At 48.2% G+C, this 19,664-nt stretch overlaps 1 protein-coding gene and 1 long non-coding RNA gene across 3 annotated transcripts in view; one reads left to right on the top strand and one right to left on the bottom strand.

Annotated features, from left to right (window-relative positions):
* LOC144724980 (extracellular sulfatase Sulf-2-like) overlaps positions 1–4,925 on the top strand; it is a 64,695-nt gene extending 59,770 nt beyond the window's left edge. For both annotated transcript variants that reach the window (XM_078604349.1, XM_078604350.1), the window contains exon 19: positions 1,963–4,925. In XM_078604349.1, the coding sequence (XP_078460475.1) occupies positions 1,963–2,933 (971 nt within the window). In that variant the 3' untranslated portion in view covers positions 2,934–4,925. The remainder of the gene's footprint in view (positions 1–1,962) is intronic.
* A 2,337-nt stretch (positions 4,926–7,262) lies between these two features.
* On the bottom strand, positions 7,263–10,170 carry LOC144725132 (uncharacterized). Its single transcript, XR_013586623.1, has 2 exons — positions 10,049–10,170; positions 7,263–7,582 (listed from the first exon to the last, which is right to left on the bottom strand). It is a non-coding gene; the product is annotated as an uncharacterized LOC144725132 (long non-coding RNA).
* Positions 10,171–19,664: the final 9,494 nt, after the last annotated feature.

The raw sequence follows: 19,664 nt of genomic DNA on the forward strand, positions 1-19,664 counted from the left end.
CATCAGGCGACAACCAGATTTGTGGAGAAATCCTCCTGTTTCGTTCCTTAAATAAAGAGATAGATGTGATGATGTCACTTGTGAGCCCTTCACGTGGCTGTGTCGGATGGTGGTGCGTTTAACGACACATTTATATTTACACGATCTAACCCAAAAAAAAAACTATATTATGGATGATATTGTTCGCGAAGGCCTACGTGGTAATGTTTCTGTCCGCGGATGGGCACTGCCCATGAGTGGTGCTTCCAGAATAAGGTGAATGAAGGGAGTACTGGCTAAGGTGGATCCTGACACTCCAGCTGGGACCAACGACCCCCACCTTGGCTCGTGAAATACTCCACTGCACTGTGTATAAAAATACGGAGCATACTCATGGGCTGAAATATACAGCAGACTGCGTATGGAGGGAGCGGTCAAACATTTCTGCGAAGGCAAGGCAGTATTGAAATCGCATGCAGAGTTGCAATGATAACTTTACAATGCTTTATTCATTCAGTTCTGTCGCCAAAACACCCTGTTGTACGAGTCCAAATTGTGTTAATCTTGATGAGATATCCACAATTAATCAAACAGTGCTTCGGCCGTGACAGTTTTCTTCGTGCCTCGTCATCACATTTGTTTGACTGTGTACGCATCACAGTTTATTGACGGCAAGTAAAACTCGATTGCCATAAACAGACACGTTCATATTTTTTTCGTATCGCATTTCACCGAATTAAAACAATCGGGGTTTGCAGTGCACCGTTTTTTTTTATCAAACCCCCCAAAAACTGCGGCCCTTTTAGTAGTACTCGTACAAAACTCTAAAAGTATTCGAGCTCTGTTCTTGTGTCTATGAAATGCCAATTGCTCATCCCACATCTCGCTGCATCTCACTCTTGTCGACATCTCCTTTTCATTTCACAATCATGGCTCTTCGCTGTATCTCTCTTCTCTCATCACGTTAATCTCATCTCTGCCACCTCTCTATCTCACTCGGAGTTCATGCTTCGGGCCCCCTGCCCCTCCCAATGGGCTAACACCACCACCACTGTGTACCGAGTTCTCATGAAAAATGCCACATTGTCACAGTTTTGCACCACGTAATTATTTTCTCTCGCAGTGCCACCAACGACCTCGTCGTGTTATTAAATTATTTCGAAAGAAATCTGTCCGATGGGGGGTTTTTGTTGTTGTTTTACATCGGCGACAGAAAACTCCCACACTTGCGATTGCCAACCCTTGGGCGTGCGCCAGATCTGTTCCCCACAGCGAGCGTAGGTGCCAGCCAGAGCTGCTCAGCATAAAGTCCCCCCCCAACCACCACCCCGCACCAGCCGACACAACGAGCGCAGACAGAAGGCAATGACGGCTACGCTGTGCTGATGAGTCCACGTGCAGAGATGATGAATCCTGTAGGTTGTTGCCTTGTTATCCTGCCATGGCTTTGAATTCAAAGGGGGGGCGAAAACTTCACCCCCCCCCCAGCTCTGTCGAGCTGAGTCAACACAGTGCTGCGTGTAGGGATGTATGCGGTGGTGTCACCGTGACATGCACAGCATGCTGGGACTTATTGTTCTGCTTTTCCCGTCTTAAGACACCGTTTTGTGGATATTAACACGAGTTTGTTTCCAGCCTGCATGCTTTTTTTTTTCTCTTCAATCACAGACACATCTTTGTTTCCGAGTGTTTAAGGGACGTACGGTCGCCAACCTGTAGGGGTGTAACGATTCTTAAGACTGCCACACATGCATTAGTTCACCCATGCAAGTATAAGTGTGTTCCATATATATTCATACCCCGTGTGTCGCGTGCAATTGGTTCACGCGACCCCTACACACATTAGAGGCCGCTACGTTAAGTAAAAATTTAATATTTTAATCGAATTGTGACAGATCGTTACACCTCTCTGCAAACTGTTCAGCTGCATGCAAAAGTCACTTTGGTAATTGTTGTAACCCCTTTGTTGTTGTTGTTGTGCAGGGAAAAAATCTGGGACGGATGGGAAGGGTAAGACTCCGGCAGGCCTGGACGAGGACGTGTGGCCGTGGAGTCACGGGGACCCGTCCTTCGGACACAACTCCATCCTGGGCCATCATCATCATCACCACCATCATCACCTTCCCCATAATCATCACAATCATCCTCCACCTCCTCCGCGCCGCTACCACGGCGACCCCCCGCACTCACTCGACTCGACGGCCGTGGCCAGCAACAGCGGCTGGGCTAATTTTTGGCTCGACGTGGACACTGTGGTGGAACTGCTTCGGGATTTGCACGGTAGCCTGGGCACGGAGATGAAACCGCGCGCGGCCGCCGGCAACGCGACCACCGATTTCGCCTTCGCTCCGTCCCCCGCCATGGCCAAGCGGAGAGCGCCATTGGTCCCGGATGCCGAGGACGGATCTGGCGCGTCTCTGACGCTCGAGGTGGCTGAGAAGGAGGAGGAAGAGGAGACGGTGGATGATGAGGACGAGGAGAGGGAGGCGGCCGTGGATTCCAGCGGACTTGGTCCTTTGGACTTGGGGTGGCTCCAGGACGGGGCGGACGCAGTCGCGGGGAGTGCCGCCGTTAGCCGCGGCAGAACCGGCAAGAGCAGGAGAAAGGACGGCCGAGGCAGGGATGGCAAAGTCGGAACCCGCCACAGCAGCAGCAGCAGCATGAGTAGAAAGCACCGGCTGGGCACCGGCATCAGGAATCAGGATGGCAGCTACAACGGGAGCAGCAGCAGGAGCCAGAGCAGCAGTAGCAGCAGCCACTCGGCTGCGAACGACACATACAGCAGCGATCGTGGAGGGCTTTCCGATGCCGATGGCGGTTCAGGCGAAGAGGGCCATCGGGTGTACGCGTCGGGATCCAGTCGAGTCGTGAGCAAGATCAGCTTCATCCCAGAGTCCACGGCTGAGCCAGACTTCAGCGGAGAAGGATTCATCCCCATTCATGATCATCAGTGACACCGCGGCGTTCCTGCGTGTGAGTGTGTGCGGTGACAGGCCACGTGGGACATTTATTTGTGTGTGTGCTGTGATTAGCACACTGTGCCACAAGCCTAGCCAACCGGAGTTCGATTCCTTGCCGAGCACAGCACCAATACCAATTGATATCTGAACCTGGCCTGAGCCTCCCCTAGGTCAACTCAGCCTAGAATAAGTACCCGGTGCGGTGTTGTGGTTTGAACCATGAAGCGCCGGTCAGACGGGAGGTGGCAACACGTCCATGGTGCTGAACCCAATCTGCCACCTCATAAGCATGTGCTGTGCTGGCCTTAACAGGTGCTCGCTTATATCATAATTTTGTCAACATTGTATTAGCAAGTGTGCTCTAGGTTTCTACACAAATCGTCATTTCTTTATGACAGGGTTAAGAGAAATCCATTGGGCTGCAGCACGGCACCGCTCACTTGCAAATTTGGCCAAATCTGGGCTTAATGGAAACGTGAGAGAGAGAGAGTGGTCTTCTCTCTCCAGAGAGAGACAGCCAGGCACGTACAAAATGAACGGCGCTCATTTCGCGGTTGTCATGCCCTGGACGCTGAAGGTTATTTATCTGTGCGTGGAAGTGCTTTTGTTATTCGTTGGCTGCGACTTCGTGTGGGACAAACGCGACTGACTTGATCACGTGAAATTGTTTCAATGCTCCGCTAAGACGTCGCAAAAAAAGTAAATTAACAATATTATTACACAGCAAATACGGGTGTTTAAAATACACCGGTCTTTTGGTACCTATTCATAAATGTCTACGTTTGATCGCGCGTGTACGTGTGTGTGTATATATATGCCTTCAATTGTACCTTATTGACATCCTGTGGGTTATTATATGTATAAATACACAGTGCAAATAGGCGTACATTGATACATTTTATAGTGCACTTTAACATTCAAAACGTTTCAGAGCGTAAGTTCAGAGCATTACGATTGCAGTTCAAACGTCTGACATTACCCAATGTCTTGAGTCCCTTGTTTGCTATGCCAGGTCTGACATTCGACGTGAGATAAATTATCTTTCATTATCTACACAGGTCATAAAGTCTGCATTTTGGCACTACGGCACATTCAACACGGTGCCTTTTCTTACTCCTCAACACACTAGGGGGTAAGAATTTTAGGCAGAATATCACACGTTTGGGTCTCTCCATATTCTCCTATATCTGTCACGAGCAACACGCACGCACTATAACACAAAGTCGTCATCAGTCAATGTATTGGGCCAGAGTTTTGACCAAAATGCTTTCTACGCTTTTCATGTCTCGTAAATCTGCCGTGTAGTCTATTGAAATCGTATACTGTACTCTATTTGCTTTGCCATTGACTTTCAACTGCTCCGACCGTTGATGAGAGAGAGATATACTTGACATTGTTATTTATTAAAGGTCAGACTGGGCCCCGCCGTCGAAATGTGGAATTAACACCCACTGGCTCAAGACAAACAAATGGTTATGACCACCGCCCAGCGCTCGAATAAAGCATGGGGTTAAACATTTTGTTACGTATATAGTGCATAATACTTATGATAACATTCGTGTGAATTTAGTTGTGAAGTCTGCTTTGGAAGTAAATGTAGGTGGATTGTAAAAGTGGCTGTACTGTAAAATAAAATCCACATTTTAAAGACGTTGGATATTTAATATTTTAGGCCACGCGTACGCACCGTGTAGCTAGCGTTCGGTCGATTAAATGTCTCCCAAGGTTCTTGAGAAAATGTTAACCCCCTTGTCTGTCTCTGTGTCGTCGTTTCAGTATTAATTACACGAGTGATAATGCGGGCAGGTAAGCTCCCCTTGCTAAAGAACAAATTACGAAAAAAAACACACACACACGCACTGCTCTGCAGCGGTCTCAAAGGCCCCACAGTATTTGTTTTTCTCATTACCCGCAGAAATTCGACAAGAGCTATGTTGTTTTGTTACTTGAATTAAAGTGCATACCGTGGTTTACTTTGTCCCTTTACATTTTGTGATGTGTTTTTTCCCCCTTCGTTTTACAATATTTGTGTTTACAATATTTGTCTACTAATTTTGACGAGTCAATGAAAAGTGAAAATTCCTGGCAATGAGGGAAGGCACCAGTTGTTAGATGGTGGAGCACACTAGCCAACCAGATACTAGCCCTAACCCAAGTCACAATATCTATCAAGACACAATCCCTAACCCTACTACCACACTAGTCAGCCAGATAGTAGACCTAACCATAACTACTACCACTCTCTCCCTAATCCAAGTGACAATACCCAGCCAGACACTATCCCTAACGACTACCACACGAGCCAGCCAGATGCTAGCCTAGCGCTAACCACAATAGCCCTAATCCTAACCACACTAGGCCAAGCCCATCCACGCTAACTTTAACGCCAACCATACTAGTCATTCAGACACTAGTACTAACACTACTAGCACTAACCCTAACCACACTAGCACTAATCCTAACCACACTACTAGCCCTAACCCTAACCACACTAGCACTAACCCTAACCACACTAGCACTAACCCTAACCACACAAGCACTAACCCTAACCACACTACTAGCCCTAACCTTCACCACACTAGCCAGCCAGACACGAGCCCTTCACCACATTAGCCAGCCAGACATTCTCATTCCATCTGATCCAATTTCCCCCCTCACCTCGCAACATTACACTCAGTACTTGGGGTTCTTGAGCCATGACCATTGAATGGGAGAGTCGAGGTGGCTTTTGCCTTGGCATCCTTTGGCGGCGTTTGTAATGTGAAACCATCATCGGATCCAGCGTAACGTCATGCTTGGAACAAGGCAATTATCATGATGGCAAATCTCTGTGTGATCCACTCACGCTGGCCATCCCACGCCTCGATATCACAGGCGTGCATCACGACCCACACCACCACGCCTGCACAAAGCAATTCAGGGCAAACCGGTAGGACCTGCTCAGAGGTGAGTCCAAGTTTCAACTCGGAAATGAAGGCGAGTTGAGAGACCCACCAGGCCAGATTCAAAACTCATTTCTTCAGAAGTACCTGCTGCGTTTAAGTGGTCTTTCCCCTGCACCCCCGATTAGCACGGTTGCCTACGTACGGTGCGAAAGAAGTTCAACACATCCCCAGGCTCTAGAAATCCCCAGCCTCTGTGAGCTATCGTCCAGGTCTGCCCTCACAACCCAGCAAGGGCCCAAGTTCTCGCTCGATATATTCCGATGTACGCCGTCGTTCGTGGACCGCCAACAATGCTCTGCCATCGCTATCGTGACCTTCCTCCGTCTCCCCTGCCTTCCAATGAACGTGCCTCTGTGGACACATCTCGACTGCCAAGTAAAACATGTTTTGCGCAGCCAGTGTGCGCGAAGTTAGGCCCTCTCCGCTTGACGCGCGCACACGTTCACGCCTACGCTTGCCACCAAATGTTCACTCGCAAATGTTTATACTGGTAGGAACCCACTGGTTCCACCAGCCCACAGGGGATTATTGTGTTCGTCCGTCGTACAGGGAGGGGCTGGGTGGGGAGGGAGGGGCTGGGTGGGGTGGGGCTGGGTGGGGAGGGGAGGGTGGGGAGGGGCTGGGTGGGGGGTGGGAGGGGTGGGGCTGGGTGGGGAGGGGCTGGTCACCCCGTGGTGCCCTTATAAAACTCAACGTTTAACCTACTCACGTCGGCTTGTGCCCACCCTCACAGTCGGGCATATTTGCGGAATACACCACGACGCCGTTGACCCTGGCCATTGACCGAGCAACCCAACGTTCCTACCAGCTCCCTCTGCAGGAATGTGTTTTTGCATTTCCACTCGAAAAGTTTTTCGTCTGAAAGCAAAAAAATCGACGACTGAACGAAATAACATTCTTAAATGAGTTTGTTGTTGTTGTTGAGAGTTTGGTTCGTTTCAGCAGTGAGCCATCGAAATGCGTGGTTTACATGAGACAAAAGTTTATTTGTGCGGGGTAGAAAATGTGTCCTAAGGTGGATTAAAGAGGACCAGCAAATGACGAAACATTTACTTAAGAAGTGGTTCTCTGACGTCGTATTCCAGGGTCGATCGCGATGCGTCGTTCCATCCCGACCGACGAACGCGAGACTCTGTGAGCGTCTCACCTTCGTCGACTTGCGAACTTTCGAGATGGAAAAAAAATCGCTACTGGCAAACTCCCCAAATGCGGACAAAAGACGCCTATCGAAGTGAGTACACACAACAAGCGATGTGAAGTCACTCTTCCCACCCGGGGCTATTCTTTGACAACGCGATACAAGAATTCCAAACGGGAATGTATAACGGTGAGTGGTTAACGATTTTGCTCTCGACCCCCACAACCATCCGTTGAATTGTCACGATTCTGAGTTTTTATTCGATTTTTGTCTTCACATTGCGTGAACCCCTCCCGTACAACACAAATAAACGTCGATTAAATGAATAAACATCGATTAATTTAACAAAAATTAAGCATTTAATAACTAATTTAATAAATAAGCATAGAGAAACATCGATTCGTGCACGTGTGATCCGATGCACGGTATCGCCGTGAGCGTGGCAAAACAATGTTCATCGACGAATCGACGCGTCGTTCCACTTCCGACGAACGACCTCGTGACTTTCTCTGAGCGTCTTGCAAATTGCAGACTTGTGAGGACCCAGTCTTTCTATAAGTCTGCAGAAGAAAGACAGTGTGTGTGAGTGTGGGGAGCGGTAGTGAAACTGGCGACCCGGGTTCGATTCTCGCTCCCGGCCAACCACCGGTGACGATTAACTGAACAGGCCCTGGGCCTCCTCTAGGTCGACTCAGCCTCAAATGAGTACCCGGTGCGGTGTGTAGTAAACATTGCCACGAGGGAGACACAGGCGGCCGGACGTGGTGTTGGCCACCCACCCCCTCGTGTGCCGTGCCGGCCTTCATAGATCCTTGCATCCAACAGTCTATCAAATCGTGTGTGCAGTATTGTGTGTGTAGACAAACACAGCATCGCAGTTAAGTTCACCGTCTTAGGGGCCGTCCATAAATGACGTCACGCACCTAGGGGGGGGGTCAGACATTTGTGACGATGTAGGGGGGGGGGGTTGAGAAATGTGACGTCACATCAAAATGCGCAACTTTAAATATAAACAACAGGTTCTACTTAATTAAATATAATTGTAATAACAACACTAATTTTTATTAATTTTCATTATTAACTATTTGATTATTTAAATTTAATAAGGTCACCTTTCATTTATTCCACGAAGAAGCATTTTTCGTCTGCATCGGAGAATGGAGAAGCATAAATTTAGTTATTCAACATTTTGATTTTAATTATTCTACCAGGTCTTTTCATTCTGTGGAATGAATATGTCATTGTTATAATTGTACTCTCCATTTTGCTTCATTCAACTACAAAGTTTCAAGTATGTTTTTTAAAGTTATAATTACTTTTAATATATGATAATTATAAGAGAATTTCAATATAATATATTCAAGTTAATTTTATGCTAAATGTAAGCTTTCCAACAGTACGTGTTTTCGCCTACAACATCAGAGTTCAGCGCCACATTAAATACGCACTACAATGACGATAGTTTCAAGCGATTTGAAGCATGTTTAATTTTCAAAATGGAAATATGGTTTAGGGGGGGGGGGGGAGCAGAGCTTTGTGGCGTCATATTTGAGGAGGGGTCTGACTTTTTGTGACGCCGTGTGACGAGGGGGGGGGGGTCAAAAATCCTCCAAAATCGTGTGACGTCATTTATGGACGGCCCCTTAGTTGGATACGTACGCCGCGAAAGAAGTTCAACATACATACGTACTACGTACAACCACCAGCAGAGCTATCAATGGAATCTATGCTAAGTTGGCTCCGCTTAATACGTGTACCTGGCAATGCTGTCAACCCATTCGGTTTACCCCGTATTCACGTACAGGGAAATTGCGTTGTCAGGTCCATACGGCGTACAGCCGTTTCAATACGGGCACAAACATTTTTTTTGTCTATTTTTTGTATTTCTTCCTTGTAGGATGAACGTTGAGATGTATAAGGGCGCGGCGTGACCAGTAATGTCTGAATTGGTCTGCAATAAGGTAGTGCACTGATAAGGGGTTGACAGGTATCACTTGATGTGCAATTCACATGAGTACAGGACAGGCGGTATTACACAGAATGTCCTTTCGTATGCTGCGCGGGCCCTAAGAAGTGCTCGCCAACAGCACTTGGTCCAATAAGCAACGCTGTCAGAGTATGGGATTAATTGTTTCGTCAATTAGTTTGGATCTTTGATTGTAATGTGTTGAATCCTTAAAAGGGTAATGCGGTGTGTGCATCCTTGACGGCAAAAGTGCGGGGGGCACGGAGAGAGGTCCTCAGGATGTGCAATGTTTATCACGCGATGATGGAATTCACCAGTCAACATCGATCGTCACACATTCATCATCGGACCTCCTCCCCTGGGTCAAGGCCTTCAGCTGCTGGATCAGAGAGCCGCGGGTAGGGGAGTGGTGTGACGAGAGGGCAGCCGGCAGGCAGGGGCCAAGTGCATTGAGAATCGTGGTGAGGTTAGTGAAGGTGATCGTGGAGTTGACTTGGAAATGGATTTGGACAGCGGGAGGGAAGTGAGGTTAATGGTCAGGGCCGTCTATAGGTGGCGGGGGGGGGGGGGGGTGCGGGGCAGCTCACAGCACCGTGTGGGGCCGCCAACGCCTTCAAACTAAACCGGAAGTATTACATCTGACACCGTGCCGTCAAAACGCGGAGTCCCCCCAAAGTGCAGGGCTCGGGCCGGTCAGCCTGATTCGCCGTAAAGGTACGGCTCTCATAATGGGTGATGTGTGCTCTGGTTAACGAGTGTGAGTGAGCGGTGCTGTGGTGATGTCATGGATTGGGAGCCAGTGGAGGGATGTGAGGATTATGGGTGATGTGTGCTCTGGTTGACGAGTGTGGGTGAGCGGTGTTGTGCTGATGTCATGGATTGGGAGACAGTGGAGGGATGTGAGGATTATGGGTGTGCTCTGGTTGACGAGTGTGGGTGAGCGGTGTTGTGCTGATGTCATGGATTGGGAGACAGTGGAGGGATGTGAGGATTATGGGTGGTGTCTGGTTTACGAGTGTGGTTTAGCAGGTTTGTGGTGATGTTAACCAGAGGTACTGACTTGTTGCGGCCTCAAAGGAGCCTGGGCTTTCCCGAGGGCATCTGTAGCGCAGCAGTGCCCGAGTCAAGGCTCCGCATGATATCCTCCTGGTGTTTTACTGGATCCGACACGTGTGACTCGCCCTGGTGTTTTTGTTAAACGTAGAAACAACATCGTACCGCTGACATTATGCACTCCCAGATAGGCCTCCGTGCGACTGATGAGATGTGTAATAAAATATATATATACTTAATTGTAAATTTGAAGCTTTCGTGACTGCAAGGATTCATAGTAGACCGTCACAGCCAAATTTACTGAAAATTTGGCTGTGACGGTCCCACCTGAAGATGGAGACTTGTGTTGCCTCCGAAACGTCGTGATGTAATTGAGTTATTTTCATATTCTTGGTTCTTTCGGTAAAGTCACGTAGAAGGGAAATAATAATATTTTTATTATTTTATTATATTTGTTTTATTTTATTATTTCCCTTCTACGTGACTTTACCGAAATAACCAATAATATGAATCCCGGCAGTCACGAAAGCTTTAAATCAAAATTTGAGTTTTTTCCATTTATTATTGTATTGTTGTTTGACTTTACCGAAAAAACCTAAGAGTACAATCTATACACTGTTAATTATTCACGTGGAGGGACAGAGTGGTGAAGAAGGGGGCGTATTTGTCCGCACGCTTATTTTTTGCTGCGTTCTGCACTGCGGCGCTGCTGGTTATTGTCACAAATTCGCTCACGTGCCCCGCCACGGAGAGCGTCACCTGCAGGTGGCGAACTTGAGTTCACGAACGCTGCGGTCACTTTGGCCTGTCAAGAAGCGATGTGCGCACGTGCGTTGCATCGCCTCTGCTGCTGCCCGTTGTCGACGGCTCTTCCGTCGTGGCTGGACCGAGTCTCGTGGCCGTATTCGTGGTAACAGGATAACAGCGCCCTTGTATCATGTGTTGTACACAGTGGTGCATCACATACTACTGTAGTAGGGGTTACATCTTGATTTAAAGCTTTCGTGACTGCAGGTATTCATATTCTTCGTTCTTTCGGTAAAGTCACGTAGAAGGGAAATCATATGTGTATTGTTTTATTATTTCCCTTCTACGTGACTTTACCGAAAGAACCAAGAATAGGGGTACATCTATTAATGCAGTATAGATTTATGACGCTCACTGCAGTATACGCTCATGTAGAGTGTGAGAAATTCCACCTCTGTCAAGACGTTTGCACGGCCATCGTGGAAGAGTAGGCCAACGACCCCTTTACAAAAAAAGTGGTTCTCTAGAGCTCCCTCGAGTGGTGGGAGGCCTCTATCCGCCAGCAGTGGCGTGAGCAAGCAATTGCAGGGCTGCGCCTTTAACCTTTATATAACCGTGCCACCATGCATCGTGTGCATTTAAATGACGCGCTTCGCCGTCACATTGAGGCTTAACAAGAGACACAGGACAGGACAGACCCCCAACCACGGATCATGTAAACATGCAAGTGACAGGCGTCACGCACGCACGCAGCGGCACGAGACACATCCACGACAGCTCCCGTCTGTCGCCTCCATGGACTCCCGGGACATCGTCGCCTTACCTGGGGGAGCGGTGAGGATGTGAGTGATGCTGGGTGACGATGGGCGTGAGAAGAGGTGGCAGACAGCCGGCAGAAGTGGCGAAGGGGTGGAGGGCGTTGGAAGAGGTTGCCATCGCTGCCCGCGTTTCCGTCCGCAGAGGCGAGGTGATGGTGGTCGTGATGTTATGATGATGATGCAAGTGATGGTGGTGATTCTGATGTGATGCTGCAGCGAATATGAAGGTTGTGATGTAATCATGCGGTGGTGCTGCTGACCGTGATGCGATGATGATGCAGCGAAGATGAAGGCGGTGACGTAATGATTCGGTGAGTGATGGTTGGGGGGGGTGGTTGGTGGTCGTGGTGATGGTGATGATGCTGGCGATGCTGGTGATGCTGATGATGAGCTCACCCTCGCTTGTGATTGGATCCGCTATGCCTCTGACTTCGCTGCAGTGGGAGGAGACGGGCATATTGTGTGGGCTGGGCAACAAACCAGCCAATCACCAACCACCAGAGAATCCTCGCCAGATGAGCCGCCCGATGGCTCACCGTATTTGCCGGATTATAAGACGCGCCCCAGATTGGTACCCGGTGCCAATGACGTTACGAAAATGTGGTCTAACACACACACACACACGTGTCGGATTATAATACGCACCCCTATCTTTTTGGGGGGTTTTGAAATACGGTGATTTAGGGGTGGGGGGTAGTGCGTCTTATAATCCGGCGAAAACGGGAGTCCTATTTACCCCACGTAGGACGAGGGTTACTGGGGTCGCAGCGATATGTCGAGACTACGATATATGGTATCATATTAGCCGCGGTAATCGTTTCGTGCGTTTTTGTTCTTATCGTCATATCGTGCTGATCATTAACGCATGGCTGCTCGGTTTAACTTGCGCTGCTTAATTATTTTAATTTGCTCCAAAAAGAACATTTACGTTCACAAAACTATATATATATGGCATAGCAAATGCCATGACCGCAGTGGCAATTGAATAGCTATCATCAATTAAATTCGTGATTTGCAAAACTATTTTTTTTAGACATGATTCTCGGAGTTTATGTTTGTTTCCGTTGAACATAGGACAGTATCAAGAATCGGAATCTGTATTTATCCCGAAGGAATCCGATGAGCTATGAAGCTCTTTTTCACAGATGTCCACTAAGGGCGGGTCAGAACGTTATAACAAGCAATATTAGAACACAATAGGAGTGCAAAGTCTAGGGAAGGTCAGCAAAATCACTTTTCAAAAATATACAAATAAAACTAAACTAAAGTCCACTGCGCTGTTAGCTTATACTGGTAGGAACCTCCTGGTTACACCAGTCCACAGGCGATTATTGCGTCCGTCCGTCGTGCAGGGAGGGGCTGGTGGGGAGAGAGGGGCTCGGTGGGGAGGGGCTGGGTGGGGAGGGTGGGGAGGGGCTGGGTGGGGAGGGTAGGGCTGGGTGGGGGGTGGGAGGGGTGGGGCTGGGTGGGGAGGAGCTGGTCACCCTCGGGTGCCCTTATAAAACTCAACGTTTAACCTACTCACGCCGGCTTGTGCCCGCCCTCACAGTCGGCCATATTTGCGGAATACACCACACAGCTGTTGACCCTGACCATTGACCGAGCAACCCAACGTTCCTACCAAATCCCTCCGCAGGAATGTGTTTTTTCATAAGCGACCTGGCCACAAATGACAGCTCAACAAAGTGGCTTATCACATGGAAATTTCCATCAGCAAAATAATCGAAATAAAGTCGCGGGTAATTGCAGTTGAAGAATGTTTAAACAACCCGTGTTTATACCAAACTCAACAATCAAAGCGTCTGCTTGTTTATTTGATCATCGAAATTCTGGTTTGAGTTCGGAGTTGCATGTAACATACACGTCAACCCTTATCAGTGTCTATCTTATTATAGACCAGTTCAGACCTTATTGGTCACCCCGTGCCCATATAAATCTCAACGTTCATCCTACAAAGTGCCAACACAAGGGAGAAACACAAACAAATAGACAAATTATTAGTTTTTTTGCTCATATTGAAACTTCTGTACGCCTGCATTTCCATGCAACAAGAATACGGGTAAACCGTATGGGTTGACAGGTATGATGTACAAATCCGATCTCAGACTCACGCCTACCGGATTACCTGTGCCTTAGAAAACGTTGCAGAGGGAAAAGTGGGGATTATAATCCGGAGAGCACGTTTTTTTAATTGGGTCTGCCTACAGCTCACTCGGTGGAGAAACAGCGCCCCAACACGTGGCAATACGAGTTCACATCCCAGCTTGGGTCTTCCCAAAGGCATCAGCAGCAATATCAGCAGCAGCAGTAGGTAGCATCGTTGCCATCAACATCACTATCATTGGGGTTCCCCCGGGTGGCCTCCGGTTTCCTCCCCACACGTATAAACACTCGCGAATTGGCTGAGAGCATGTTAAAAATAGAGGACCGCAGAGCTTGGGAAATGGTTGGTAACGTCGGCTCATCAACGCTCGGTTTACTGCCTTCCAGCGTTACGATTCCTCTGTAATTGTGGTGAATGATGCAGATACGGCATATATAAAACGACCCTGTTTTTTTGCATATTATGAACTCGTCATCATTGCAGGTCAATAGGTGGGGGGGGGGTAACAATCATCGGTGTTTCAACTTTAGTGGAATTTAATCAGCCGGGTCCACACCTGATAGATTAGTTGATCGGCTTGGTCGCATGCAACTTAATGGCTTAGTACGTGGACCTTTCTTTCCCCGGTCGCGAGCGGTTGCACATTCCGGTTGCTCACAGTCGATAATTATACACTCGACTTTCAAGCCATCCTCCCAGAGATTCGTAGCGACGTATTCCATTCATCGCGTGCTGCACATTAGCCAACAACTACGAACTTGGTCGTTACGATCCCGAATGCGCTGCGCAACTGGCTCGCTCAGATGCGGACAAAGCAGCTCCGGGCGATTTAAGCTGCGCGAATTTCGAGAGCGATTTGTTTTCCACGCTACAGGTTTGGCTTCAAGGTCACGGATACATCCATCGTGGAGGGTTTGGGTTGAGATCGCGTAAATATAAATGTGTCGTTAAACCCGCCACCACCCGACACAGCCAATTAGTTAGGTTCGTCGCGTAAACAAAAACGTGGCAATTCGTTACGTGTGCAGCAACACCGGTGTGTTGGCGAGTAATCACAGAACATTTACAATTCGAGTACGACGTTTCGCCGGTGATTACAACTGGCATCATCAGGCGACAGTCCGATTTGTGGAGACATCGCCGCTTGCAGCCGCTAGAGGCCGCTATATTCCCCACAATGAAACGAGGACCCTGATTCGCGACAATGTGTCGAGGAAGGGGAGTAAACTCATCCCCTGCTCATAATCATCATCGTCGATTCCCCACCCATCAATCGTCACCGTCAACCTTACAACGTTGGTACGAGTGCGACCACATGGCGATGCTGAGTTATTTGTTGGCAAGTCAGCAGTCGCTTTTTTTTAATCCCCAGCAATACGAAGACGTTCATAGTCTCGCGCACGTCACCAAACGAATCGAGGAATATACAGAGGTGCAGCCCTGCAATGCCTCGCTCACGCCGCTGCTGGCGATGGGCCGTACACTCGAGTGCGTTCCAGAAAGCCCGCCCAGAGTGGGGGATCAATTGACCGCATCTTCCACGCTGAGCCTACCGTCTTGAAAGAGGTGAGGGTATCCACACTTCTTTACCCCCAACACTTGCGAACTGCGTGCAGATCGACTCACTTTGATGTTGCTCATTTATGAAATGCGGTGTTTTTTTCTGGAAGACTTTGCTTTTTTTTCCAGGATTTTTTCTGTTGTGCGTAGTCACTTTTAGATGTTTCTTGTTCGTGTTTTTGTTTTGTTGCCGTTGCACACGAGTCAAGAGCCGCATGGCTCACAGGGTTATCTCCATATATTTATAAAAGGCAAAGTTATGATTATGTGTGTCTGTTCAAAATGTTTTAGCTTACTTCCTTGACATGCAACAAACTTGAAATTTGCCATGTGGGTACTTTCCAGACTGTCCACCATGCAAAAATTATACCTATTAAATGAAACTGAAAACTGAAAATGTATGCTGATGGGTGGACAAAGACGTGGTGGGGGGAGGGGTGCGTGCAAGATCGAGGGGTGGATTTCAGAAACTTGAAAATGTAATTCAACTGTCGCGCCGAGAGATAATAAACTCATAGAATCGAACCTACACACATGTGAACTGCAGGTCCGCTGCGCTCACCATTGCACCGCGGCAGCCATCCCAAATCCTTGGGATACGCGGTCTTCTCGAGTAGACTGTGTCGGCTAAATGGCCCAGCAGCAACATCTGCGCGCATTGATATCGTGCGTGTAAGCGGGGATTGGGCGAAATTGCTACCAGATGAGATTTCGGCGCAATTCGTGCTGAGCGCGCAGCGTCGCGCCATCAATTTAAACCCTCTGCAGTGTTTGTGCAACAAATGTGACGCAGCTCCGGCAATTTACTAAACGCCGGCTCCTCTGCGTGAGCCGTGAGCTGCGTAATCCCTTTAGAAAGTGTTCCCATATTTATTTTTTTGTAAATAAAATGAACACATTCAAACCAGGGGAAGGGGGGTGCATATGCACGCACATCTCTTAACTTTTTTTTTGCAACGTGGCGTTAGTCCTCTGAAGTGTGTTCAATGAACGAGTATTGCAGTGCACACGGGAAACTTGTTTTTGTTTAACCCGCGACACACTGCACGGGAAGGCGGGGCAGAGTCAAGGAAATAATTCACGGAGAAAGAGAAACGAACGGGAGAGGGAATAGAGAGAAGCGAAGGCATGGACGTTGAGAGGGTGAGGAAGGATGGAAAAGGAACGGAGAAACGTGAGCAAAGGGTCAGGAGAGATGAGGATGGGGAAGAAGAGGCTGCATCAGGTCCTCGACGTTGCTGCTGCTGCACGGAGGAGCGGCGTCTGTTTTCACAGGGGGCAGTAACGGGGGGGGGGGTGTTCAGAGTGGGGGGGGGGCACAGACAAGTCACGTGATATACGGGAGGCTTGACCTGATTTCGATATAGAGATGAGACGTGGATCTGAAGCGTCGGTAAATCAAAATGTAAAGTGTTGGAGGTGGGGGGGGGGATGAACAAATTGAAAAAGTGTTCACAGGAGGATACGAGGTGAACACAATCAGATTAATGACATCGTTGCAACTCAAGTGAGTGGGCCTGCTCAGGACACGCCGCTGAGAGGGATGGTGGCTAGTGGTCAAGGATAATGACGGAGCTGGCAGCCAAGGTAGAGAGAGGGAACGCATCCGGGAAGACGACGTCCGCCGTGGAGATGGAGCGAAATAAAGCCACTCGAGTGCAGGCCCCGTGTGTGGATTGTTACATCACAAGATCGTGAATAAGGGGGGTAGGGGGGGGGGCTTTGGGATACCTTCATCCTGCAGTGGATTGGCCATGACTCAATAATCACGATGTTGCTTCTCGCCACGACATCTATGTTGAGCACCGTACGTGCGGGGGAAGGACAACACACTCCTATAGACGTTATGCGTCAAAGTGGAAAGTGTATTACCTAGATAGGACTTACAGCGACGAAACAATGCGTTGCCTGTAAATATAGGGTGAGCAGACAGGTTCGAAAGTGGGTTGTTACGAACAGTATAACGTGTAGTTCTAGTGTTATCTCTTCTTCTTGTTCTTTCGGTAAAGTCACGTAGAAGGAAAATAATAAAATATAAAAAATAAACATAAGAAAATAAAATTATCACGACGTTTCGGCCACAACACAAGCAGCCGTCCTGTGTGTTGCGTCGTGAGAATTTTTATTTTATTATGTTTTGTTTTTATTATTTATTATTTCCCTTCTACGTGACTTTACCGAACAGACCAAGAATATGAATCCCTGCAGTCACGAAAGCTTTAAATCGGAATTCATCTCCTCTTGTTTATGTGTTTTCCACGGACACTCCCTGTCTGGTATCATACTCAAAGTACCTACATTCAAATGAAATGGATCTGCCATTCAAGAAGAGTGATCTTACCAATACCACGTGGTAGACCTCCAGCGCTCCTTTTTATGAGCCTGGCTGTTGGTAGAGTTATAATAACCGAAACGTTACAAAAGAACAACGTGTCCATCACATCGTGGCTTCAATGGGAAACCATATATACATACATACCTGTCATCCCATACACTTTACTCGTATTCTTGTACAGGGAAATAGAGTTTTCAGGTCCATGCGGTGTACAGCCGTTTCAATACGGGAATTTTTTATATATTTGTTTGTGTTTCTCTCCCTTGTGATGGTACTTTATAGGATGAACGTTGAGAAATGTTAAGGGCACGGGGTGACCAATGAGGTTTGAATTGTTCTGTAATAAGGTAGGGCACTGATTAGGGGTTGACAGATAGATATATAATTTTGACTTAAAAATTTCGTGACTGCAGGAATTCATATTCTTGTTTCTTTCGGTAAAGTCACGTAGATAGAAAACAAAATTATTTATAAAATAAAATAAAAAAAATATCGTGTGTGTGAGTCGATTTGTGTGTGTGTGTGCGTGTAAGTCCATGTGTTTCTATGTGTGTAGGTCGATGTCTGTGTGTTAGTCCATGTGTGTGTCTGCTTTTTCGCCCGGGCAACGCTGGGTACTTACCGCTAGTATAAAATAAAATTGAAAAATTATTTTCTATCTATACGTGACTTTACCGAAAGAACCAAGAATATAGATATATATAAAATGGGTGACGTTTCGACCAATGACCCCTATGTGCTATGAAGGGCCATTGCCCCCCAAGATAACAGAGCCATTGCCTGCCACGTTGCCCATGATGTTTCCCTGAGTGTTGAGTGGTTTGTTATTTACGTTTGTGCACCTTTGCCAACGCAGCAGCATCGCTAAACTATTTAATTACTTTTTGATGATACAATCGACACGATGAGATTAAGCTCTATAAATGATCAGTCGTTACACGATTGTTGTTTTATATCAAACTGGACGTTAATGTAACGTATTAAATGATTATACTCGACGTACAATTAATGTGATGGGTGAACAATTGGATACAGCAATCCACACGGACACTCGCCCCAAAAGTCCTATAGACTTTGGGGGCACATGCTGTTAGCGAGCCCCTATTGTAGTGGCCAGGATGGCGCGTGAGAGGAGAGAGGGTTAGTGCAGCACCACGCCGGGCCACCTTTGTCTCCCCAATACTTTAAACGTTTACACACCGCACCAGATTACTCGTTTCAGGCTGAGTCAACCTGCTTACACACTCTAACACACATACATACAAACACGTGCGTTACGCATACTCTCCACTCTTTCCTTCCCCACGCCCTGTCTGTTCGGGTGAATCCCGGGGGTTTTACTGCTATCTCCTCCTCCCACCATCACCATCACCGCTATGCGTTACCCCCCCCCCCAGCCAAAGCCCCCCCCCCACGCTCACGACGCACCAATGGAATTGCCGGCAGCAAGCACCGCGCTCCAACATTCGTAGCAGCAGTTTGCTGCTGATGATGATGCGAGGAGTGGGGCAGGCGTTATAACGCAGAGCGAAAGCGCTGCCTTGGGGACACAGGACGCACACGGAGCTCAGGAGAGAGATACACACAGAGAGAGAGTGTGGGAGCGTGCAGGCGACAGATAGCGACGGAGGGAGCGAGAGAGCATGCGGAGAGAGGGAGACGGAGAGAGTTAAAGAGAGAGCTAGGGAACGGCGGGGGGGGGGCTACAGAGAGAGAGAGAGCTCCAGAGGGAGCGTCACAGAGCGACAGCTAACAGAGAGAGAGAGAGTGCGGAGGAGAGGGGAGCGCAAGGATTCGACCAAGGCAGAGCGAGACACAGAGACGACACGGGCCGGTGGACGAGGGGCTGGGAGGTAGAAAGAGTAGAGGAGGAGGAAGAGGAGGAACACGAGAGTCTGAAGACAGCGAGTACGAGTTGCAGACATAAGGACAAGGGGTAGAGATCTCTAAAGTTTGTCCAGAGACAAGTTAACGAGCAGTTTTTAAGTCACGCGCGAAACTAGAAACGGTGACGAACGTCAGTCGCCCTTGGCGCTTAGGCGTGTTAGCGAGCGCCTAT

Source organism: Lampetra planeri, chromosome 22, assembly GCF_965212315.1.
Source record: "Lampetra planeri chromosome 22, kcLamPlan1.2.h2, whole genome shotgun sequence".
NCBI lineage: Eukaryota > Metazoa > Chordata > Hyperoartia > Petromyzontiformes > Petromyzontidae > Lampetra > Lampetra planeri.